Source organism: Salarias fasciatus, chromosome 3 (assembly GCF_902148845.1).
Source record: "Salarias fasciatus chromosome 3, fSalaFa1.1, whole genome shotgun sequence".
Taxonomy (NCBI): domain Eukaryota; kingdom Metazoa; phylum Chordata; class Actinopteri; order Blenniiformes; family Blenniidae; genus Salarias; species Salarias fasciatus.
Window position 1 is genome coordinate 11,683,865 of NC_043747.1, and position 17,265 is coordinate 11,701,129.

At 43.2% G+C, this 17,265-nt stretch overlaps 1 protein-coding gene across 1 annotated transcript in view; it reads left to right on the forward strand.

The window, feature by feature from the left end:
- The window catches only part of LOC115383462 (glucosidase 2 subunit beta-like), a 131,432-nt gene that overhangs the window by 30,345 nt on the left and 83,822 nt on the right, over positions 1-17,265 (forward strand). Inside the window, exon 9 of the mRNA XM_030085657.1 lies at positions 9,316-9,402. Coding sequence (XP_029941517.1) covers positions 9,316-9,402 — 87 coding nt within the window. The remainder of the gene's footprint in view (positions 1-9,315; positions 9,403-17,265) is intronic.

The window sequence follows — 17,265 nt, forward strand, 5'->3', positions numbered from 1 at the left end:
TAATGAAAGCTCTCAAAGGCCGCGGGGGCACCAGAACAGTGCGCGTCCTCCACGTTCCAGCTATTGTGGCACTTGGAGGAGTTACACAACCTGACGTTCACCCTGAGAATGCTGCTCCCCCCCCCCCCCCCCCCCCCCCCCCCATCATCTCGGGGCTTTTGAGACCGGCGAAGATTGGGCTTGCTAGCAAAGGGATGACACACGGAATGACAAAACTCCTGTGTCTGTCTGTCAGGCTTGGTCTTTATCCGACTGACATTTGCTGGCTCAGGCTCATCCAGGCTCTGGAGAAGCCAGGGATAAGAGTCAGACACAGATGGCTTTTTCCCTTGCAATTCTGTCTCGCACAAGATTCTGAAAGGAAAGGAGAAAAAAAAAAAAAATTGTTTCCAAATCTTCATCCTGTTTTTACAGACTCTCAGAAATTTAATTGCCTCTACAGAAGTATGAGGAACCAGGCAGTGTGGATGCTCTGCACATTTTTTTTTTTCTTCTTCTTCTTCTTTCCTCAATATGTTGCCTCGCAGTGCTTTATATTCTCCTCTGTGCTGACCTAACCTATTGGTGATTAAGTCTTGATCGGGCTGTTCCAGCAGCAGAGACGTTTTTGTCCTCTGAGTAAGTCAAAAGAACAATGCGAGACTGCCTTGTGCCATTTAAAACTGATGAGCCAAAGCCAGCATGAAGGAGGAGAGGGGAGGTGTAGGTGTTAAATTGATTGGCGAGAGAAAAAAGCATCTGCTTTGCAATGGCTTAACAGTTGCCTCAGAAGCACGCCTGCTATTGTTTCCAAACAAGAATACCCACTTCTGTGTGCCGAGGAGTGTCGCCTGCATGAGAAATGTGTGAGAGGGATAGAAATTGTTGCATAAGAAACATTTAGAATTTTTTTTTTTTTTTTTTTTCTGCAGCTTTTCAGGACCTTGATCTATTTTCTTTTTCAGAGCTGCCTCGACTCCCTGGTTTTTTTTTTTTTTTTTTTTTTTTTGTTCTCCAGGCAGTTCAGAGTTAATATGTGGGCAGAGGAAGAAAAAAGACAAGGGGATATAGGTTTGGAGTCAGCAGCTGATCCAGTGACAGTGAGGCGAGGGGGTCCCAGGTGTAGCCATGACTCAAGTAGCACTCCAAGAGAGGAGGGAGGGGGGAGGAGGGGGGGGGGGAGTCGTGATTGAGGGGGGCAAGGAGCAAAAAAAAAAAAAAAAAAAAAAAAAAAGAAGTGCTGGGGCATCGTGGGAGCTTGCGTCCTGTGTGACAACCTGCCTGTTGTGTGCATACTCCCTGACAGCATGCGAAGTAAAGAGACAGGACACCCGACCCCGCCGACCTTCACCAAAGTAAGACAGGACTCAGATTTCTGCTACTGAGCAGTAGTGGCACGAAGTGTGCACCTTTCTCTTCTCCTCAGTGAAGTTGTGCTGACAGACTGTTAGACATCAGTGGTAAGTAAAGTAAATCCGCGTTTCAATCTTTCAGGTCGCAAAGTGCCGCCCAAAGTTCAGAGGAACTTTTAAACGGCTGAAGTGTTTCGCCGAGGGAAGAGGAATTAATCGCACTCACTCGCACACATCTTTCGAGGAAAATGGTGTTTTTAAAATTCAATATTGCAATTTGAATCCCTCAACCGGCTTTGCTTGGAGGATAGAGGATCCATAACTCAGCCATCTGTAAATCACATTTAACTTACAACAGTCGTGTTTCTTAGTTGACTTCCTATTGTAGTGATGAGAAGGCAGGTAGTTTGGGGGTTGTAGATCAGCCGGATCGATTATGGGATGCGCCTCTTAGCAGCACCGGAGCTGAGACCAGCAGTAATGGACTGTCTGCTCTCGGGGAGGAACGTCAACGTCATTTGATAAAATACTGTCACGTTAAGTCAAATCTAAACACATAATTCGACCCAATATGCATCTAAACGTGTCTATAATGATTTACAGTGGGGGATATTACATGAACACGCTCCTGTACGACGACTTGTTTACCAAACTCGGTTGTTTTTTAAGGCTCGGCTGAAGTGTGCGCTGCATATAAATGCACCTCTTATTTCTGTTTTCCTGATAAAAACAAAGCTAAATGGCAGCATGCTCCCCGTAACATTCCGCACGCAGCCCGTCGCTATTCTTTTAAGTCCAACTAGCTAATTAATGAAGCTGTCAATCTCGGCGTGTGCGCGACAGTGAGAGATGAACAGAATTCCATAATTGGAAAAATTTTTCTCTCCTTTCCTCCCGAGAATTAAGTGTAGATAATAACTAATTCAGCCCTGTCTCCCAGAAATACTAATAATACCTTTTCCAAGTGACAATGTGGTGGGAAAAAGTAACCGCTGCCTGAATTATGTTCCCTGGCAACAACTTCTTTCACACTAGGACATTTACATATATACATGTTAAGCGAGGGGAGGAGGCTGTAGTGGCTTTCAAAAGGCAGAGCAAAAAAGAAAGGTTTGAATCTTGTGGTTTCGTTTAGCCAACAAAGACACACTGATTTGCCAAACCCCATTAATTTTGGTTAAATATTGATTTGAAATGTTCCATTTTTCTCTGGACTTGCAGATTAGAGTATTTGCTTAGCCAGTTTTCAAAACAGGAAAAATTTAGCTTTATTAGTATTGTATTGATATTGAACCACGCTGAATAAATAATATATTGTGTTATTTGCACGTAATCGATATTTCAGTATGTAATTACAATGAATTAAACTTTTCTGTGGACATAACTCTCTACTATATTAATTTAGGCATTTCACTGAAAAAGACAATATAAAGCATGTGCACGTGTTGACTGATATAAATAAAAAAAAAGTCAGGAATGATCATCAATATCACAATCGGCATCAGCTTCAACCTTTGGCAAATATTGGCAGATTGGACATGAGTCACAGCCTGTCATTAGATATCACACAATTAATGGATTTTTGGGAGGTCAAGACTTTCCTAGTATGAGCACATCTCAGAGGTCTGCTTTATCCCTCCTACTTATGAAATATAGTCTAGAATTAAAGCTAGTAAGGCGTTTAATCGTGTGATAATAATTCATAATGTTTCATTTTGAAGGTCCCGTGCCCGTTTTAACAAAGGGTTAAACAAAGAAGCGGTGGAGACTCATGTTCTCGTGCTCGCATGATGTGGGTCTCCTGCGTTTTGCCTCAGAGTGCATTTCTGCAGGTACCGGCGGTGGCTGTGTTCCTGTGCACTCAAGTCAGGATCAGTATTGTTGTCAGTCTGACTCCCTCCTTCTTTGCTACTTCCCCCCCCGCCCCCCCCCCCCCCCAATACACACTCCCCTCAGTCCCTCTACAGAGTGACATTTATTAATTAAATATGGTGTACTGCCGCAGGATGTGCTTCCCTTTCCACTATCTCCAGACACTAATAATTACATTGGCATTTAGCTCGGTGATAAGCCGACCCTATGGCCTTTATGAAATGTTCCCCGGGCCCAGATACAGAGGAAAATATAGACTGATGTGATGCTACATATCGATCCATCTGCCTGTTTTCTTGCTTTTTTTTTTATCTTAAGTAAAGAGGCTGCGTTCATTAGCAATATTAAAAACAAAGCAACAGCATTTTTCATTTTTACACCATTAAAAGCCTCAAATCGCGCTTTTCTTGAAATGTGCCTGTAATTCTGGGCACAGGTGAGCTGACGGAGACGAGTGAATAAATGCCATCACCCAGAGGGACCGCGCTGATTTATGGAACATACTTTCCCGTAGCCTTTAAGTTTCAACACTTATTTTCTTATGTGTCTGTGTTGAATACTAATGGTGCATTCAGGAGAACCTGGGAAGTTCCAACTTCAGGGTCAGAGGAAAATATCTAAACTTCTCCTTTCCATTTAGATGAAGGACAACTCAGGTCAGCTTCGAAGAAGCTTAGTTTTAGTTCTGTGACACTGTTGCCCGTGTGTGTTCAGTCGAGCTGTTCTTTTGAGTAAAATGTGAAAAAAGGGACTTTTTTCTTTTTTCAGAAACGGCCCGCACAAGGAGAACTTTTTATTACTACTCTCTAGACTTCAACTGAAAGCTCAAACTTGATTGTTGTTCCTTGAGAAGTACATTGTTTTACAACGGGAATTTCGATCGTCAAGGAAACCGGAAAACACCAATTTTACTAGGAAAATGGAACATAGCAGCAAATTTGACAACATACTTCCTGAAGGCATTTGTGCAACCAGTAGAAAATAGTTTCTCTCAATGGTGTTTTCTGCTAAGAACCAGCCTTCTTGCTGCAAGATGGTTGAACTTTAATGCCTTAGAATTTAAAGTTTGTTTGCTACAAAAACTGCATTACATTGCAGTATGTGTCTGCATGACTTAAATCCCTACAGCCTTCAAATGCATTTTCTCATCTATTTGTCGGTTTATATGGGTGATGACAATACATGTATTGAGATTTATTTACATTAAAATGAAAATGTAATCCATATATTGACCGACTCCTGACTCATCCCACAAATGCACAGTACTTGCAAAAAAGCACCACTTGAAAAGAAATAAAATGACGGAATTTAATGCAGATCAGCACTGTCAACACAAAGATGTTTGTGTTGCAAAAGTTACATTTCAATTTTGTTAAACTTTTCTAAACCAAAGATTTTCTTACATAAGACATTATGCTTTTAAAGCTAGGGTAGACGATGTTGAAGAGCCTGCAAGATTTGAAAGTCGCACACCTCACGCCATCCCCCCTAAGCTCCTCCTACTCCAGTCAGTGCTCGCTGTCTGCTAGCTAAGCTTTCAGGAATACATAGCAAACTCATCTTTTTATTTCATCTAAGTTTTCATTTTCTAACTCGCTGAATCCAGTATATTTAAAATTCAGAGTTTACATATTCCACATGTTTGGTCTGACGAAAAACGACATGCTATATCTGGGGTCTTTGGAATATGTCTGACAGCAGAGCTAGTTATTGTTTTTGATGGGGTTGCATGGTGCTGCAGTGGTTAGTTCTCTCGCTTCACAGCTAGAAAATCCCTGGTTCGAGTCTGAATGAGTGACTGAATGATGGAGAAGAAAAGAGAGGAAAAAAAGAACAACAGCTCCAGTAGTATTTCTATAAAAAAAGGTTATGCCTCAGCAGATCCAAGTTAAGTCGAATCAAAAAAAAAAAAAAAAAAAAAAATCATTAGAGTATTAAGTTTGATTATCCTTTGCATAATTGCCTTCCCTCAGGTGGGCTAATCAGCTTGGTACATTGCGCAATTATTTTATGGCTTATCATCTTCAGCTGTATCAATTGATGAAGTCACAATTACTGTAAACATGCGTTTAGTTTGGAAAAGCTCCCCTGCTCTAGATACATTTTTAATAAGTTGTCAACAAATAGCCCGAGATTCTTCTTTCCCTTGTCATTCACTCGTGCGTCGCTTATCTTTCTCCAGGAGAGAGAATCATGCAGCAACATTTCTCTATTCATATTTGTGGCGCATTTTGCCTTATCCCCCCCCCTCCCCACTCGCAACTATGGTTATTTCTCAGAAGGCGATGCAATAACTTTCTCTACAGCCTCGATTTGAAATCTCCTCTGCTGGGGTAGAATAATACCGTAATTTCACAGAGCGGCGCCAGGCAGGCAATCACTCAAGGTTTGCCTGAATAATCTCTGATCACCAAATTAAACTTGAGCTTTCCAGCCTTGCTTGTTCCATTATGGTCATAGCTGGAAATACCAGCCCGGGCTTCGAATTGGACCAGCGGGCTCGGGGGAATATATGTACCGTTACCCTTCAGTATCAGCTGAGATGACCAGTGTTCTTGATACCTTGGGAAATCTACCTCTGACTTCTATTATGTTGGTCGATGTTTCTGTCCTGCTCTGTCAAAGGGCCTGAAAGGGGATCCGCGGCGAGTACTTTTCTATCTGAACAACACGCCGTACCGGTGTGTTTGCCGCTGCTTACGCTGAGAAAGGCCAGAGGATAAAAGGCCAAATTAAGCGGCGGAGAATGAAGTGAACTGGCGTCGGCGGCTGCAGCTATATCGCACGTGCGACTGTGCACGCGCGCATGTGTACATCCAGTATGCACACACAAGGCCTTATGTGCTAATATTGTGTGGGAGTCGTAATATTTTCAGTTGTGTGGGCTCCTGGTAATGGATGTCTCATCTTTTTGTTTGTGCTGTTTCCACATATTTGCAAGGTGATACATTTCATAACTCCGACTAGAAACCCAATATTCCTTTGCCAGGTAGATATAAGTGGTATTTGTAGAACTGTGCCTCTGGGACTCGCTGGATCGATCAAATAACATAGCACAGTATGTAACCATGTTATTTGATCTTTTCTGTCTTGTAAGGCAATATCTTTGCATACTATTTTAGCAGCCCTTGGGTTGGTTCGACGATATAAATGGTGGCGCTCATATCTCTGAGAACTGTTGGTGGATTTTTCACGTAACGAGGTGAATATGTGGGGAATTACAGTTCAGAAATGGTTTACAAAGTGAACGTAACAGCTATGCCACGTGGCAAATTTCATAACATGTCTTTTGTGGGAAAGAACGGAAAGTCTATTAAGAAGGATTATAGCTGATTTCATTGTGCTCTGTTTCTCAGTGATGTGGCCGTTGTGGCTTATCATGCTAATTTTGTAACCTTCACCTGTAGAGAGTTGATGAAACGATGAGTCACACACAACAACAACAACAACAACAAGGCGTTTCTGTTCGAGCTTCAAGCACAAAGCTGCCTGCAAGTTTCCAGAAAAAAAATCTCTTCTTTTACACAAATGTCTTTTTCACATCCTAGATAATTATTTTCTTTAACAGTGCCAATACTAACTGTATTAGTATGTTCATTCAATGAAAGAGAATTTGGGTGAGGCCCGACCAGCTAGAGCGTTAAGGCCCATTTACATGACGTTTTCAAGTAAAAACACGCTGTCTCAACGAAAAAGGGATTAAAATGCAACTTTTGAAAATGGTCCGACTCCTTCTCAATGTGGATGGAAAACAACTTTTGAAAGCCCTGCCACTGAGCATGTGCACCATGGCTGCAGTAAACGGTTCTTCTAAACACGAACGAGTAACTGTATATCTCCCGTGTGTCATGACTTGGTAGTTTTACAGTTATGAATCACTTCAAAAAGCAATCCAACATCGCGTTTTCACTTAAAATGTTGTTTAAATTGGGCCTTATGGGTTAAAGGAGGAGCCAAAATAGTAATATGCTACAGACAAAAGTTCCTCTAAACTTCAACATAAAAAAACTTTTTTAATCCAGTAACTTTGAAATTTGCCAGATGGTGATGTAGTGCATTGTACTCTGGACTCAAGTGAAAATATATTTGGTTTGTGTCCAGTAATGTGGGTTTCTCTATGTGGAGTTTGCATGTTCTTTCTGTCCATATGCGCTTCTCTCTCAGCCCAGTTTCCTCCTACTGCTGTGTTTGAGGCTGGGTTGTACAATCAAATCAAACATCTTTTGATGTATCTCCATACACCGTGCATTCGCTCTAGACATTGGAAATGACAAAATTTTGATATCAAAGTGTACTGTTATTCACAAAATTTGTGCAGAAGTTTATGAGCACAAAAAGCCTTTCAGCCTTCACAGTTTTGTCACATTTTGAGGAATCAGCTTTACATATACTGACTGCATAATTTGCTTAACGCAGACAAAACTATTTCATATCACTCATTTGAAAAAAAAGTTTGTAGTCTTTCTATATTAAAAAAAAAAAAAAAAACCCATCCAGGATGATGAGGTTGTAATACTATCAAATGTTCATCTCATCAGGGAACCACAGGCTCAGTTACTATATTGGTACCTCATTCAGTGATAGTCACTGACCTAAATGGCGTGCATTATAATAAAATGTAATTACTTTAAACCCGCAGTGCGCAACTCCCTCTATGATTAGGCATATTTATCAAAACATTGCGGCGCTCTGCTGCAGGCTTCTCTGTAGTGACTGGAAAAGGTTAAATAATTACTGTTAGACATCAAAACTCTGAAGTAACTCAGAAATGTTTCTTCTTTTTTTCATGTCGACATTAAACCTGATCAGTGTAATTAGTGAGAAATTCAGATTGGCGTCGAGTCGTTTAGCTTGGATGCTATATAACGGTGGTCAGGTGTTTCTACAAGTCCTGCGGTGTCGCTTTAAGAAACCGCACAAAAGTGCACCATCAGTCAGGAAAAGTAGATGGAGTACTCCCAAACAAGCTGCGAACTTCAACCTCGACAAAACTCACAGGCAGCTCATTTACTGTGCGGCAAACACTTTGCCGTTTAGCTCTGAAAAGGCCTTTCCTAAGCACAAAAGAACTTTGTGCCATTCACATCCGCGGTGATTCACAGCACCTGCCTTCCGGTCCCCACGTCCAGATCCACAGTTGTGTTTATTAGCTTAGCTTAATTGTGCATAGTATCTAAAGGTCAGCGCCTGCTGTGATACATCGCTGCCAAAATGGCTTCCAGGGGACACTGTTTCAGATGAATAAACACTGAAAGCTGAACCAACCTCCACCCCTCTGTCACCATCTTTTACCTCCCAATGTGCAGCGGCATCACAGTCAGCTTTTTCAGGCCTCGCACAAGGTCCTGTGACTGATGGGCATCCACCGGTACGCACCGCCTCACTGACTTCCATTTCAGCTGGCGAAAAGGCAGCAGATTAATTCGCTTGTCAATTTTTTCCATTTTTTTTTTCTTCCCCCCCCCTTTCCTCCTGCAGGGGCCTATGTTTATTGAGATAGGAGGAACGATGCGTGTTGTCCCTGAGTGAATTAAAACATGCAGCATATATCTGTGTAACCGCAGCCTTCCTCGTGATGAATGATATTTGACTTCTATAGGCAGTAAACTTCTTCCATTTGCCTGTAAAAGCTGATTTAATGAGGGGGTGACTTGAATAGATAAGCAGATATGGCAGCGGGGATTATTGGGAGGTGAGCTGAATGGGAGATGGATGATGTGCAGTTTATTATCAGTTATGTAATGCACTTTTTATAAGCCCATACCTGTGGGGCCGGCAGGCACTCTGCACTAGATGTAAGATTACAAGCTTGTGTGCATCCTAAGATATGTGTCAGGATGTATACATGCTTTTGAGGAGATGTGCACATTTGTGGTACTCTCCACGTCTTGGGTAGTATTAAGAATTTACAATAAAAGGGAAAGTTTCATATAGTGAGTGCCTGTAAAGAAAAGAAAAGGCTATTTTTGAGTCCATGTTTGATTCATATACCCGACGTGCTCATTGAACGTGTTTGCCTTCTGTTTGACAAGTGAGACAGTTTCATGCTTGGAGTTGTTTGGTCGCTCCTTGATGAAAAGTTTTGCTTTAATGACCCTCATCTTGCCCCCAGGGTTTGTTGGGAGAAGGCCATCAAATGGATCTCGCCAAGTTTCGACACACACTCTGGGACGCCCTGACGAGAGGAGACAGCGTCAAGGTGAGCTACAGCATCCCTCATTCCGCCGCCCACCGCCAGTTGTTTTTCTTTCTTCCATTCATATATTCATTCTTCGTTTCCATCTGCTATGATCCTGCCGTGTTTTATTGATAATTTGTACTTTAACATGAGCTGTGGCTTCACAGTCAGCGCTGCCATTATGACGACTGACTGCTGAAGGGAACAACACTGATTATCTCTTCATCACGGTAGCTGTTAGTGGCTGGGATGTCAAAGGAGAAGTGAACATTTCGTCCTCCAAGCTTAAGAATCTGAGTTTATTAATGATCAAATGGGATCGGTACATGATTTGGTTGTGATGGTCCAAATTGCAACTGTTGTGGGGCGTTGCAAGTCTGCAATGGTAAGTATTTATCAAAAATGGTTCTAAATGAAAAACGTTGTGAGCTGGCAATGGGTCTGGAGTGACCAAGGCTCATTGATGCATTAATTGTGTGTGTGTGTGTGTGTGTGTTTTTTTAAATGGTTCTGATGAAAAGATGTCCAAATGCACGGCCCATTTTTACTGTGTATGGAGACCAAGCTATCAACTGTAAGAGTGTAAGACCCAGTTTACATGACCATATTGGGCACTGGTTTCTCCACCAGCTCTATTTGCACTCTCCTCCATGTGGAGACAAGAGAAAACCGAGATAAGCTGGAAAGGAGGAAAAACTGGGTTCCTTTAACCGAAACGTGCAGGAGCTTGATTACTTCAGAGTTGTAGATGTAGCTGTCACCACACAAATTACTTCATGATACTTCAGCTTCCTTTTTTTTCGGTCCGTGTTCATTCGGGTCGCTTAAATTGCCGGCGTATTTCTCCGAGCGCCCGTTTTATAAACTACATGTTTTCATCTGACAGCCAGGGCCTGAAAGAAAATGTCCGCGCCTCTCCATCTCCTGAACTGAGGATGTGGAGAGCACCCGATACCATCCTTTCATTTCCGCTCCTCCAGATAAAAAGATGAGAGCGAGGGGAGGACGAAAGTGAGGCCTATCGCTGGGCAGCGGTGATTGAGTCCCTTCGCTAAGCCACAGCGAGAATCTGCTCGAATAACCCACTCGGCCGATAAGAAGCTAGTCATTTCCATAGACAAAAAACATTGGAGTTCAGATTAGATTTCACCATCCGCCTGGCTTATCTCGGTGTTGCTCCATCATAGAATGTGAATTATAAGGCAAAGTCCTGTCCTCCCGTCTTTTGACGAAAAACACCACTGAAATGCGCGCGGACTCCAAACGGAGCGCTTTCATCTGCGCCGTCATTGTCAGCAGTCACAGCACCGGCCTGATATTTGATGTCCGTCAGAATTGCCGAGACTGCCTTTTAAATTACCATCCCGCGAAACCCGTCGCACCGCAGATAGATCCTGCCGCTCACTCAATAAACAACCCCATAAAAATCTGACAAAGCATCCATCTCTCTATATTTTCTTAGTTCAGTTCAGGACTCACCTTGCGCCGCGAGTAGTGATTGATATGTTCGACGAAACACAGACCTGTTATGTGCGCTGTAGAAGTACGAGGCAATCTAAATTGCTTGGGAATATTTGCACAAACGTGTGACTGCCCTTGAAGGCTTGTGCTAAGTCAGCTTTGAGCCTTTATTTTCGTCCTGTCTTCATTTGGATCGTCCATTAGCTTTCGCAAAAGTACTTGCTTGTCCCTTTTCTGTCCGAAAACAAACCGCAGTTCAAAAATCCTACAATATTGGAATAACAAGAAAAGGCTTAACAAGCCAGAAGTAAAATAAAAAGGGACAGCGGTGAAATAGAGGAAAAAAAGGCACAAAAGGTGTTTGTGCCTTTGAAATGCATCGAGTTTTCTTTTTGTTTAACTTCGTCTTGGTTTTCAGGTGCTTTAGTCCACAGAAGTGTCCCGTAATGACCCTCGGGGTTTGCAGATGTTAATTTTCAGTGAACCTCGAGAGATTACAAGTGACAAGTGTTTCCTTTAACCAAACAAAGGGCGGTGAAGATAGGAGTTTTATTGCAGCAGTGGTTATTATGCTATTTATTTATTTATGGCCATGGAGCAAATAAGAACTGAAAGCTTTGAGTACATCCTTCAAACTGTCATTGCACCTACATAAACTGTCACATGTGGCACACAAAGGCTCCCTCTTGAGTTTTTGAGTGACCACAAATAGTGTTTTTTGTTCATTGTACTGAAGAGCTTGTCAAGACACAGTCTAAATATTTCATGGACAAGGTAAAAAAAAAATATTCCCTTTACTGCGTTAGCCACATGTTGCTCTTTTATTTTGTCATTTTTACCGATGCAGTAGGAAAAATGAAGCTGTGCTGGACTCGTAGGCTTTTCCACTGGTATGTTAAAGTTCATATACTCATCATAATATGCAAATTTCTCTGCAGATAAGCTTGTGAACTAATGTCCATTTTCATGAGGCTGCTTTTCCTGCATTTCATGTCAAAAGGTTGCGAACCGTCTCTCGGCATTTGATTTTCCATACCTCTTGGTTTCCTGCTCTTCAGTGTATAATCAAGCGTCTTTGTCACATCTAAAAGGCATGCATTCGGCTCAATTATATACAGCGCCATTGATTTTTTTTTCTTTTTTTTCCCCCTCATATTCCTCAATCAGAAGCCCTGATCAGTGCATTAGAGAATGTTCTACAATAAGGCTGGTGACAGAGGTGACCTTTTCATGCAGACACAAAGAGGCCGGGTGTAATTGTGTTACGCCGGAGCCTTGCGCAGTAGCCGCAGCGGCTTAATGGCGTGTTTTCATTCCACACTCCACGCCGTGCTTTCGTCCTCCACATAACGCATATCCTGGCAACCGCGGCCGTCACAAATACAGTGGCCATGACTGCGATTTCCGTGTCGAAAGCGAACGTGGCTAATGAATCACCGAATCACTTATGCCGCCTAATTAAGAGCTAATTATTCTGTCCGTTTTTTTTTTTTTTTTCTCCTTCTAATTTTATTATGACTTTAACCTGCCCTTCCTTGCCTTGTCAGACGGGTTGCCAGATTACTGCTGGCCTTAGTTACTGGTGACATTTGATCAGATAAGGATTTGTTGCATCTCACATCAACTTTCTCCGCTTTGATCTTTTCCGACAGACAGATTTGTCAGGAGGAAACACTGAAAGATTTGCACGCAGTTGGCGATATTAGCAAATAGATATCGTTGATTATGATGGGCATTAAGTATCCAGTCGTCGAGGTTAAACGTTGACGTGCGACCCGGTTGAAAGCCTTGAACGCACGGTCTGTAATTTACCCCACGATAACAGCGACTAACTATTTTGACACTGCGCTACGTTCCCATTGAACATCAACAATGAAAATAGAGACATGTCTTTAGGAAAAAAAAAAAACGGGAATCGGCAGTGGCAAAAAACATGCCCCAGAGTGCAGCGGAATTAGAGGGATATTTTTGGGACTGGGGGCTCTGGTGGTGGAGACTGATGCGCTGTAAGGGGTACATTTGTGTGAACATTTAATGAACCCCCTGCTGGTTTCCCTGTCGCACCCTCTTGTAAAAAGGCCTAAGCAAACCCGACATCAAGAGCATTCGGGGGACTCTTCATTTATCTATCGCAGCACATTTTTTTCTCCCCCCTCCCCCTCTCTCGCTCCCCGACTCCTTTTTAGGCAAAGACAACTTTAGTGAATATTTCATGGGGTATATTGCCTCACTTTCAGCGTGTCGCGCAGGCAGAGTGGCACGCGATGACGACTGACAGGCCCACACGCCGACGCCGTCTGCTAGGAGACAGCCTTTCTTTTTGGTCTGTCCTCCTGACACTCCTACTCCTTTTCCCCTCCCGTTTTCCTTCTGTCACAGACAACAGCTCCTCCGGCCGAGAGTCTGGCTGCTGATCAATCCGCTGCTTCTTTAAATTTTAGTATGACTACAGAACTTCTGCTGATCCATCTGATACTGTTAGTTAAAATGCCAACATATGGATGCAAATCTGCTTTTTCACAGACTGCAGCATTTATGGCGCTAAATGATGTGATTACCCACTTTAAAGAGCATACAGAAACTTTACTTCTTGCAGTTTTTTTTTTTTTTTTTTGCCAACTTTGATGTTTACATCAATTGAAAAACTTTTCAAAGTAACTTTTTTCTTTTTTCTTTTTCAATAATAACACGAGATCCTTGAGGAAATGTGTGTAGCATATTATCATCACAATGGAGAAGACTCTGGTTTGATTCCAGGCTCAGGGCCTTCCTTTGTGGAGTTTGGGTTGCCCTTGCCGTCCTTGCACCTTCGATCAGCGAAACCGTTAATTACGCAATGGCACCGGCACATAATCGCTCGCGTTGATCCTTTCAGTGCTGCTCAAAACTCTTGTGCCAACCTCCTCAGTGTAAAATCTCCCAGGAGCGAGCCTCGGCGGATGCCTTTGCTGTCATTGGAAGACACACTTCATTTCCCTCCCCAACATTCAATTTCATGGACAGATGAGAAAATGCTGCCTTTCCATGCCATTTACGTAGATTTGACAACCCTACAGCATGCTCACTTTGCAGCCGCCACCTCTCTCTCTCTCTCTCTCTCTCTCTCTCTCTCTCTCTCTCTCTCTCTCTCTCTCTCTCTCTCTCTCTCTCTCTCTCTCTCTCTCTCTCTCTCTCTCTCTCCTCTCTCTCTCTCTCTCTCTCTCTCTCTCTCTCTCTCTCTCTCTCTCTCTCTCTCTCTCTCTCTCTCTCTCTGCTCTTATTTAATAAACACTGCGCTTGCTTGACTTACAGTAGCTTTCCGCCTCGCCTTGCTCAGTGTGACGAGCAGCTGAGTGGTGTCACAGTTACAAGGGGTGGCTCTCTTGCTCTGTTGTGACAACATTCGTTTGATGTTGGAGTGGTAGTCCTTCGGCTGCCACGCTCTCCCCTTCTGCTCCTCCACTTCCTTGCTCCTGCTCTGTCTGGATCCCACCGCTGTGGCGCGTCATCAGGAGCCAACTGGCATGACCTGAAAGTGTTACGGCGTCATGCAAGCTGCCATTTTTCTCACAGCTGATAGCCACCCAAATAGACACACACACACACACGCGTATGCGCGGAGGGTTGCGCTGCTTTTTATCTAAATGAAGACACCTTAATTGGCTCCGTCTCTTGTCTGAACTCAGGTCCCAGAATGTTAGCAAAGGGTGCCAGTGATGTATGAAAAATAATTGTGCTTGTGTGTGTTCTCCTCTCTTTTTTTCGTAGAATGTGTGTTTTCATCAAACAAGCTGAAATCTGAATCCGCCATATGTCCATGAAAAACACCACTTACCATTTTCAAAGTCAAGTAGTCTGCTAAAACAAGCTGCCGGTGCTGCTGCTGCTGCTGCTGCTCTCTCTCTAACACAGAGATTCTCTCAGAAACCAATAAATGCATCGTTTTGACCCTATTATGCCATTTAAAGTCTAAACCTGGTTTTCCAGAAGACATGACTCACACAGTAAAAAGGTTTGAAATGTGCGACTGGAGTTGCGATTGTAATCTCTCTCTCTGTATCAAACATCATTTCAGCTCATCCCGAGAAATAAAACATGATAACATGTATTATCAGACAGGAACATCTTCTCCTAGTGGAGGATTTTGTTAGGAAGTGCCATTAAAATTAATCAAAAGATTGACTCGTTAAAGCCACCATGACTCACTCAGTCACTCTCCTCGTTTGCGAGCTTCAGATACAGGCGGGGAGAGCGCCGGCAGCCACGTATGGGATCGGAAAAAAAAGAAAAGCACTCAGGGCTTCTTTGTCCTCTGTTTGAACAGTGTCGCGGGGGGTGCTGGGGAGGGGGAGGAGACGGAGGAGGAAACCAGGGGAAAAAGGATGAGGATGAGGAGGAGGAGGAGGTGGGGGATAAGAGGGAAGAAGTTTTCTCACAGCTGCCCAGCCTGGGGCCCTAAATATGTGGCGCTTTCCCCGTCACCGCGTCACCAGCCATCCGTTCTCGCCTGTCATTATTTTACCTCTCGCAGAGGACACACGCCGTCTCCCAGGCGCGCATATGCACACTTACACCGCCGATGCCGTCTTGATCTACTCTCAAAATGCTGCCAGCATCACGTCCTCAGACGTGGCCAAGTTAAACAAATTCAAGAGGAAGGCACGCTACGGTTTCTCTTTCATCACTCTGTTTTTCGCTTACTCTTATTGTTCCCAAACTAAACCGGGAATTGATTTCACTTTATGCGGTACTTTTTTTTACTATTAACAGTCTGAAAACACTTTACAGTGTTAGCCACGTTCTCCTATTGACACAGCAGTGGCGATGGCTGCCAAGCACGATGCTCGACCTGTATTGGGAACAATTTGCTGTTCAGTTTCTTGCCCAGGAACACTTTGATATACGTATGGACAGGGTGAGAATGGGGAATTTCGGACAGCCCGCTCTACCAACTGAGCCTGTTTGCACTGTGACTCAGAAGTAAACGATTGTGCCGCACAGTTTACTTTATCTAATAGGACTGGTCACACCACCTTCAGTGTGTTGGGCATGGCTATTCCATAGGAAGGGAGATCTGTTGAGAACTCATATTCTTCAAAAATTAACACATAAGATTGAAGAACTGGTGTGACGATGCACATCTTTGATATCACAGAGCCCACAAATGCATTCAAACTTCACCGTGAAATTTCCTCGTGATGGAGGACGGACGTGTTGGAAATCTGAGAAACGGCTGATATTTTTTTCCCCCACACCTTGAAAAATCCTTTGGTTCAAATGAAATAAAACAGTGAAAGAAGCAGTCTCCATATATTTACTCGCCCCTATGTGCTACTTTTCATGCAAATATATTGATACTATATGCAATTCATTGTTAAGGCACTAGTCAGCACTATTGTTGTCTTTTTGAAGGTCTCATTTATTTGCATTCACCAGTTTTTAAAACAGAATGTGGAAATAAGACAATAATCAGAAACGGCGTTGATTGGCATTGACCATGTTTATATGTGACTTTGAGTTTGCCCCCATTTCCATCTAGTTGGGGTGTTTTTTCAAAAGTGACTAACGCCAACGGTCTAACGTCATTATTTTGCAGGTCATTTTTGAATGATTTCAACAAATAAAAATTCCTATTGTACCTTCAAGTGATTTTGTCCACGACGAAATGGTTTTTCTTTCAAAAGTGATCAAAATAAGCATCCTCTCTATACCTTTAAGGTGTGGTGTGAAGCCTCGGGTCAGCTGAATCCTGAACTTCTCAGACAGCCTGTGCAGGGTCCGTATCGACCCTCCACTCTGCACTCCTGTGCAAAAGTGAAACTCAGCAGAGGCTTCCCAGAAATGTCGCAGTCTAGTTCAGTTTGCATTAGCAACAGTGTCACGAGGCAGGGCTCAGCAAACACTGCGCTGCTGCCACATTTACCATTAAACTCCATCCCTCTGCGGAGACAGGAGTCGTGCCATAAACCCCGCAGTCTCCACATAAAGCCTGAATTTGACTGTGGTGCAGCTGAAGCCCGTCTATTGAGTTTCTCTAACAGCTTTCCTTTAAATTAACACAGAGCTGTTGGGGTTTTACACACCGCGCGCTGCGGCTCCGCAGTCGGTGCAATCTGTTGAATTGGGCTTTGTGGCGGTAAAATATAATTTGACGACCCATCCATCACCGCGCTTCCCTTCTTCTTAGCTAGACATCACTGACCGGCTATAACAGAACCCCATAAGCCTCTGGCAGTTAAAACCAGCCACTGGTACATTTTATTCAAAATATCTCCCCGCTGCAAAACGGGAGCGGGAATATTAAGCAGTAAACAAACGCGGCGGAGATGGGTTTACCACACAGATATATACACGGAGGCCGAGAACACACACGGTACTGTGCGCTCAAACAGACAAAAAAACCATGTGACACATTAAATATGAAGGGGGGGGGGGAAAAATTCC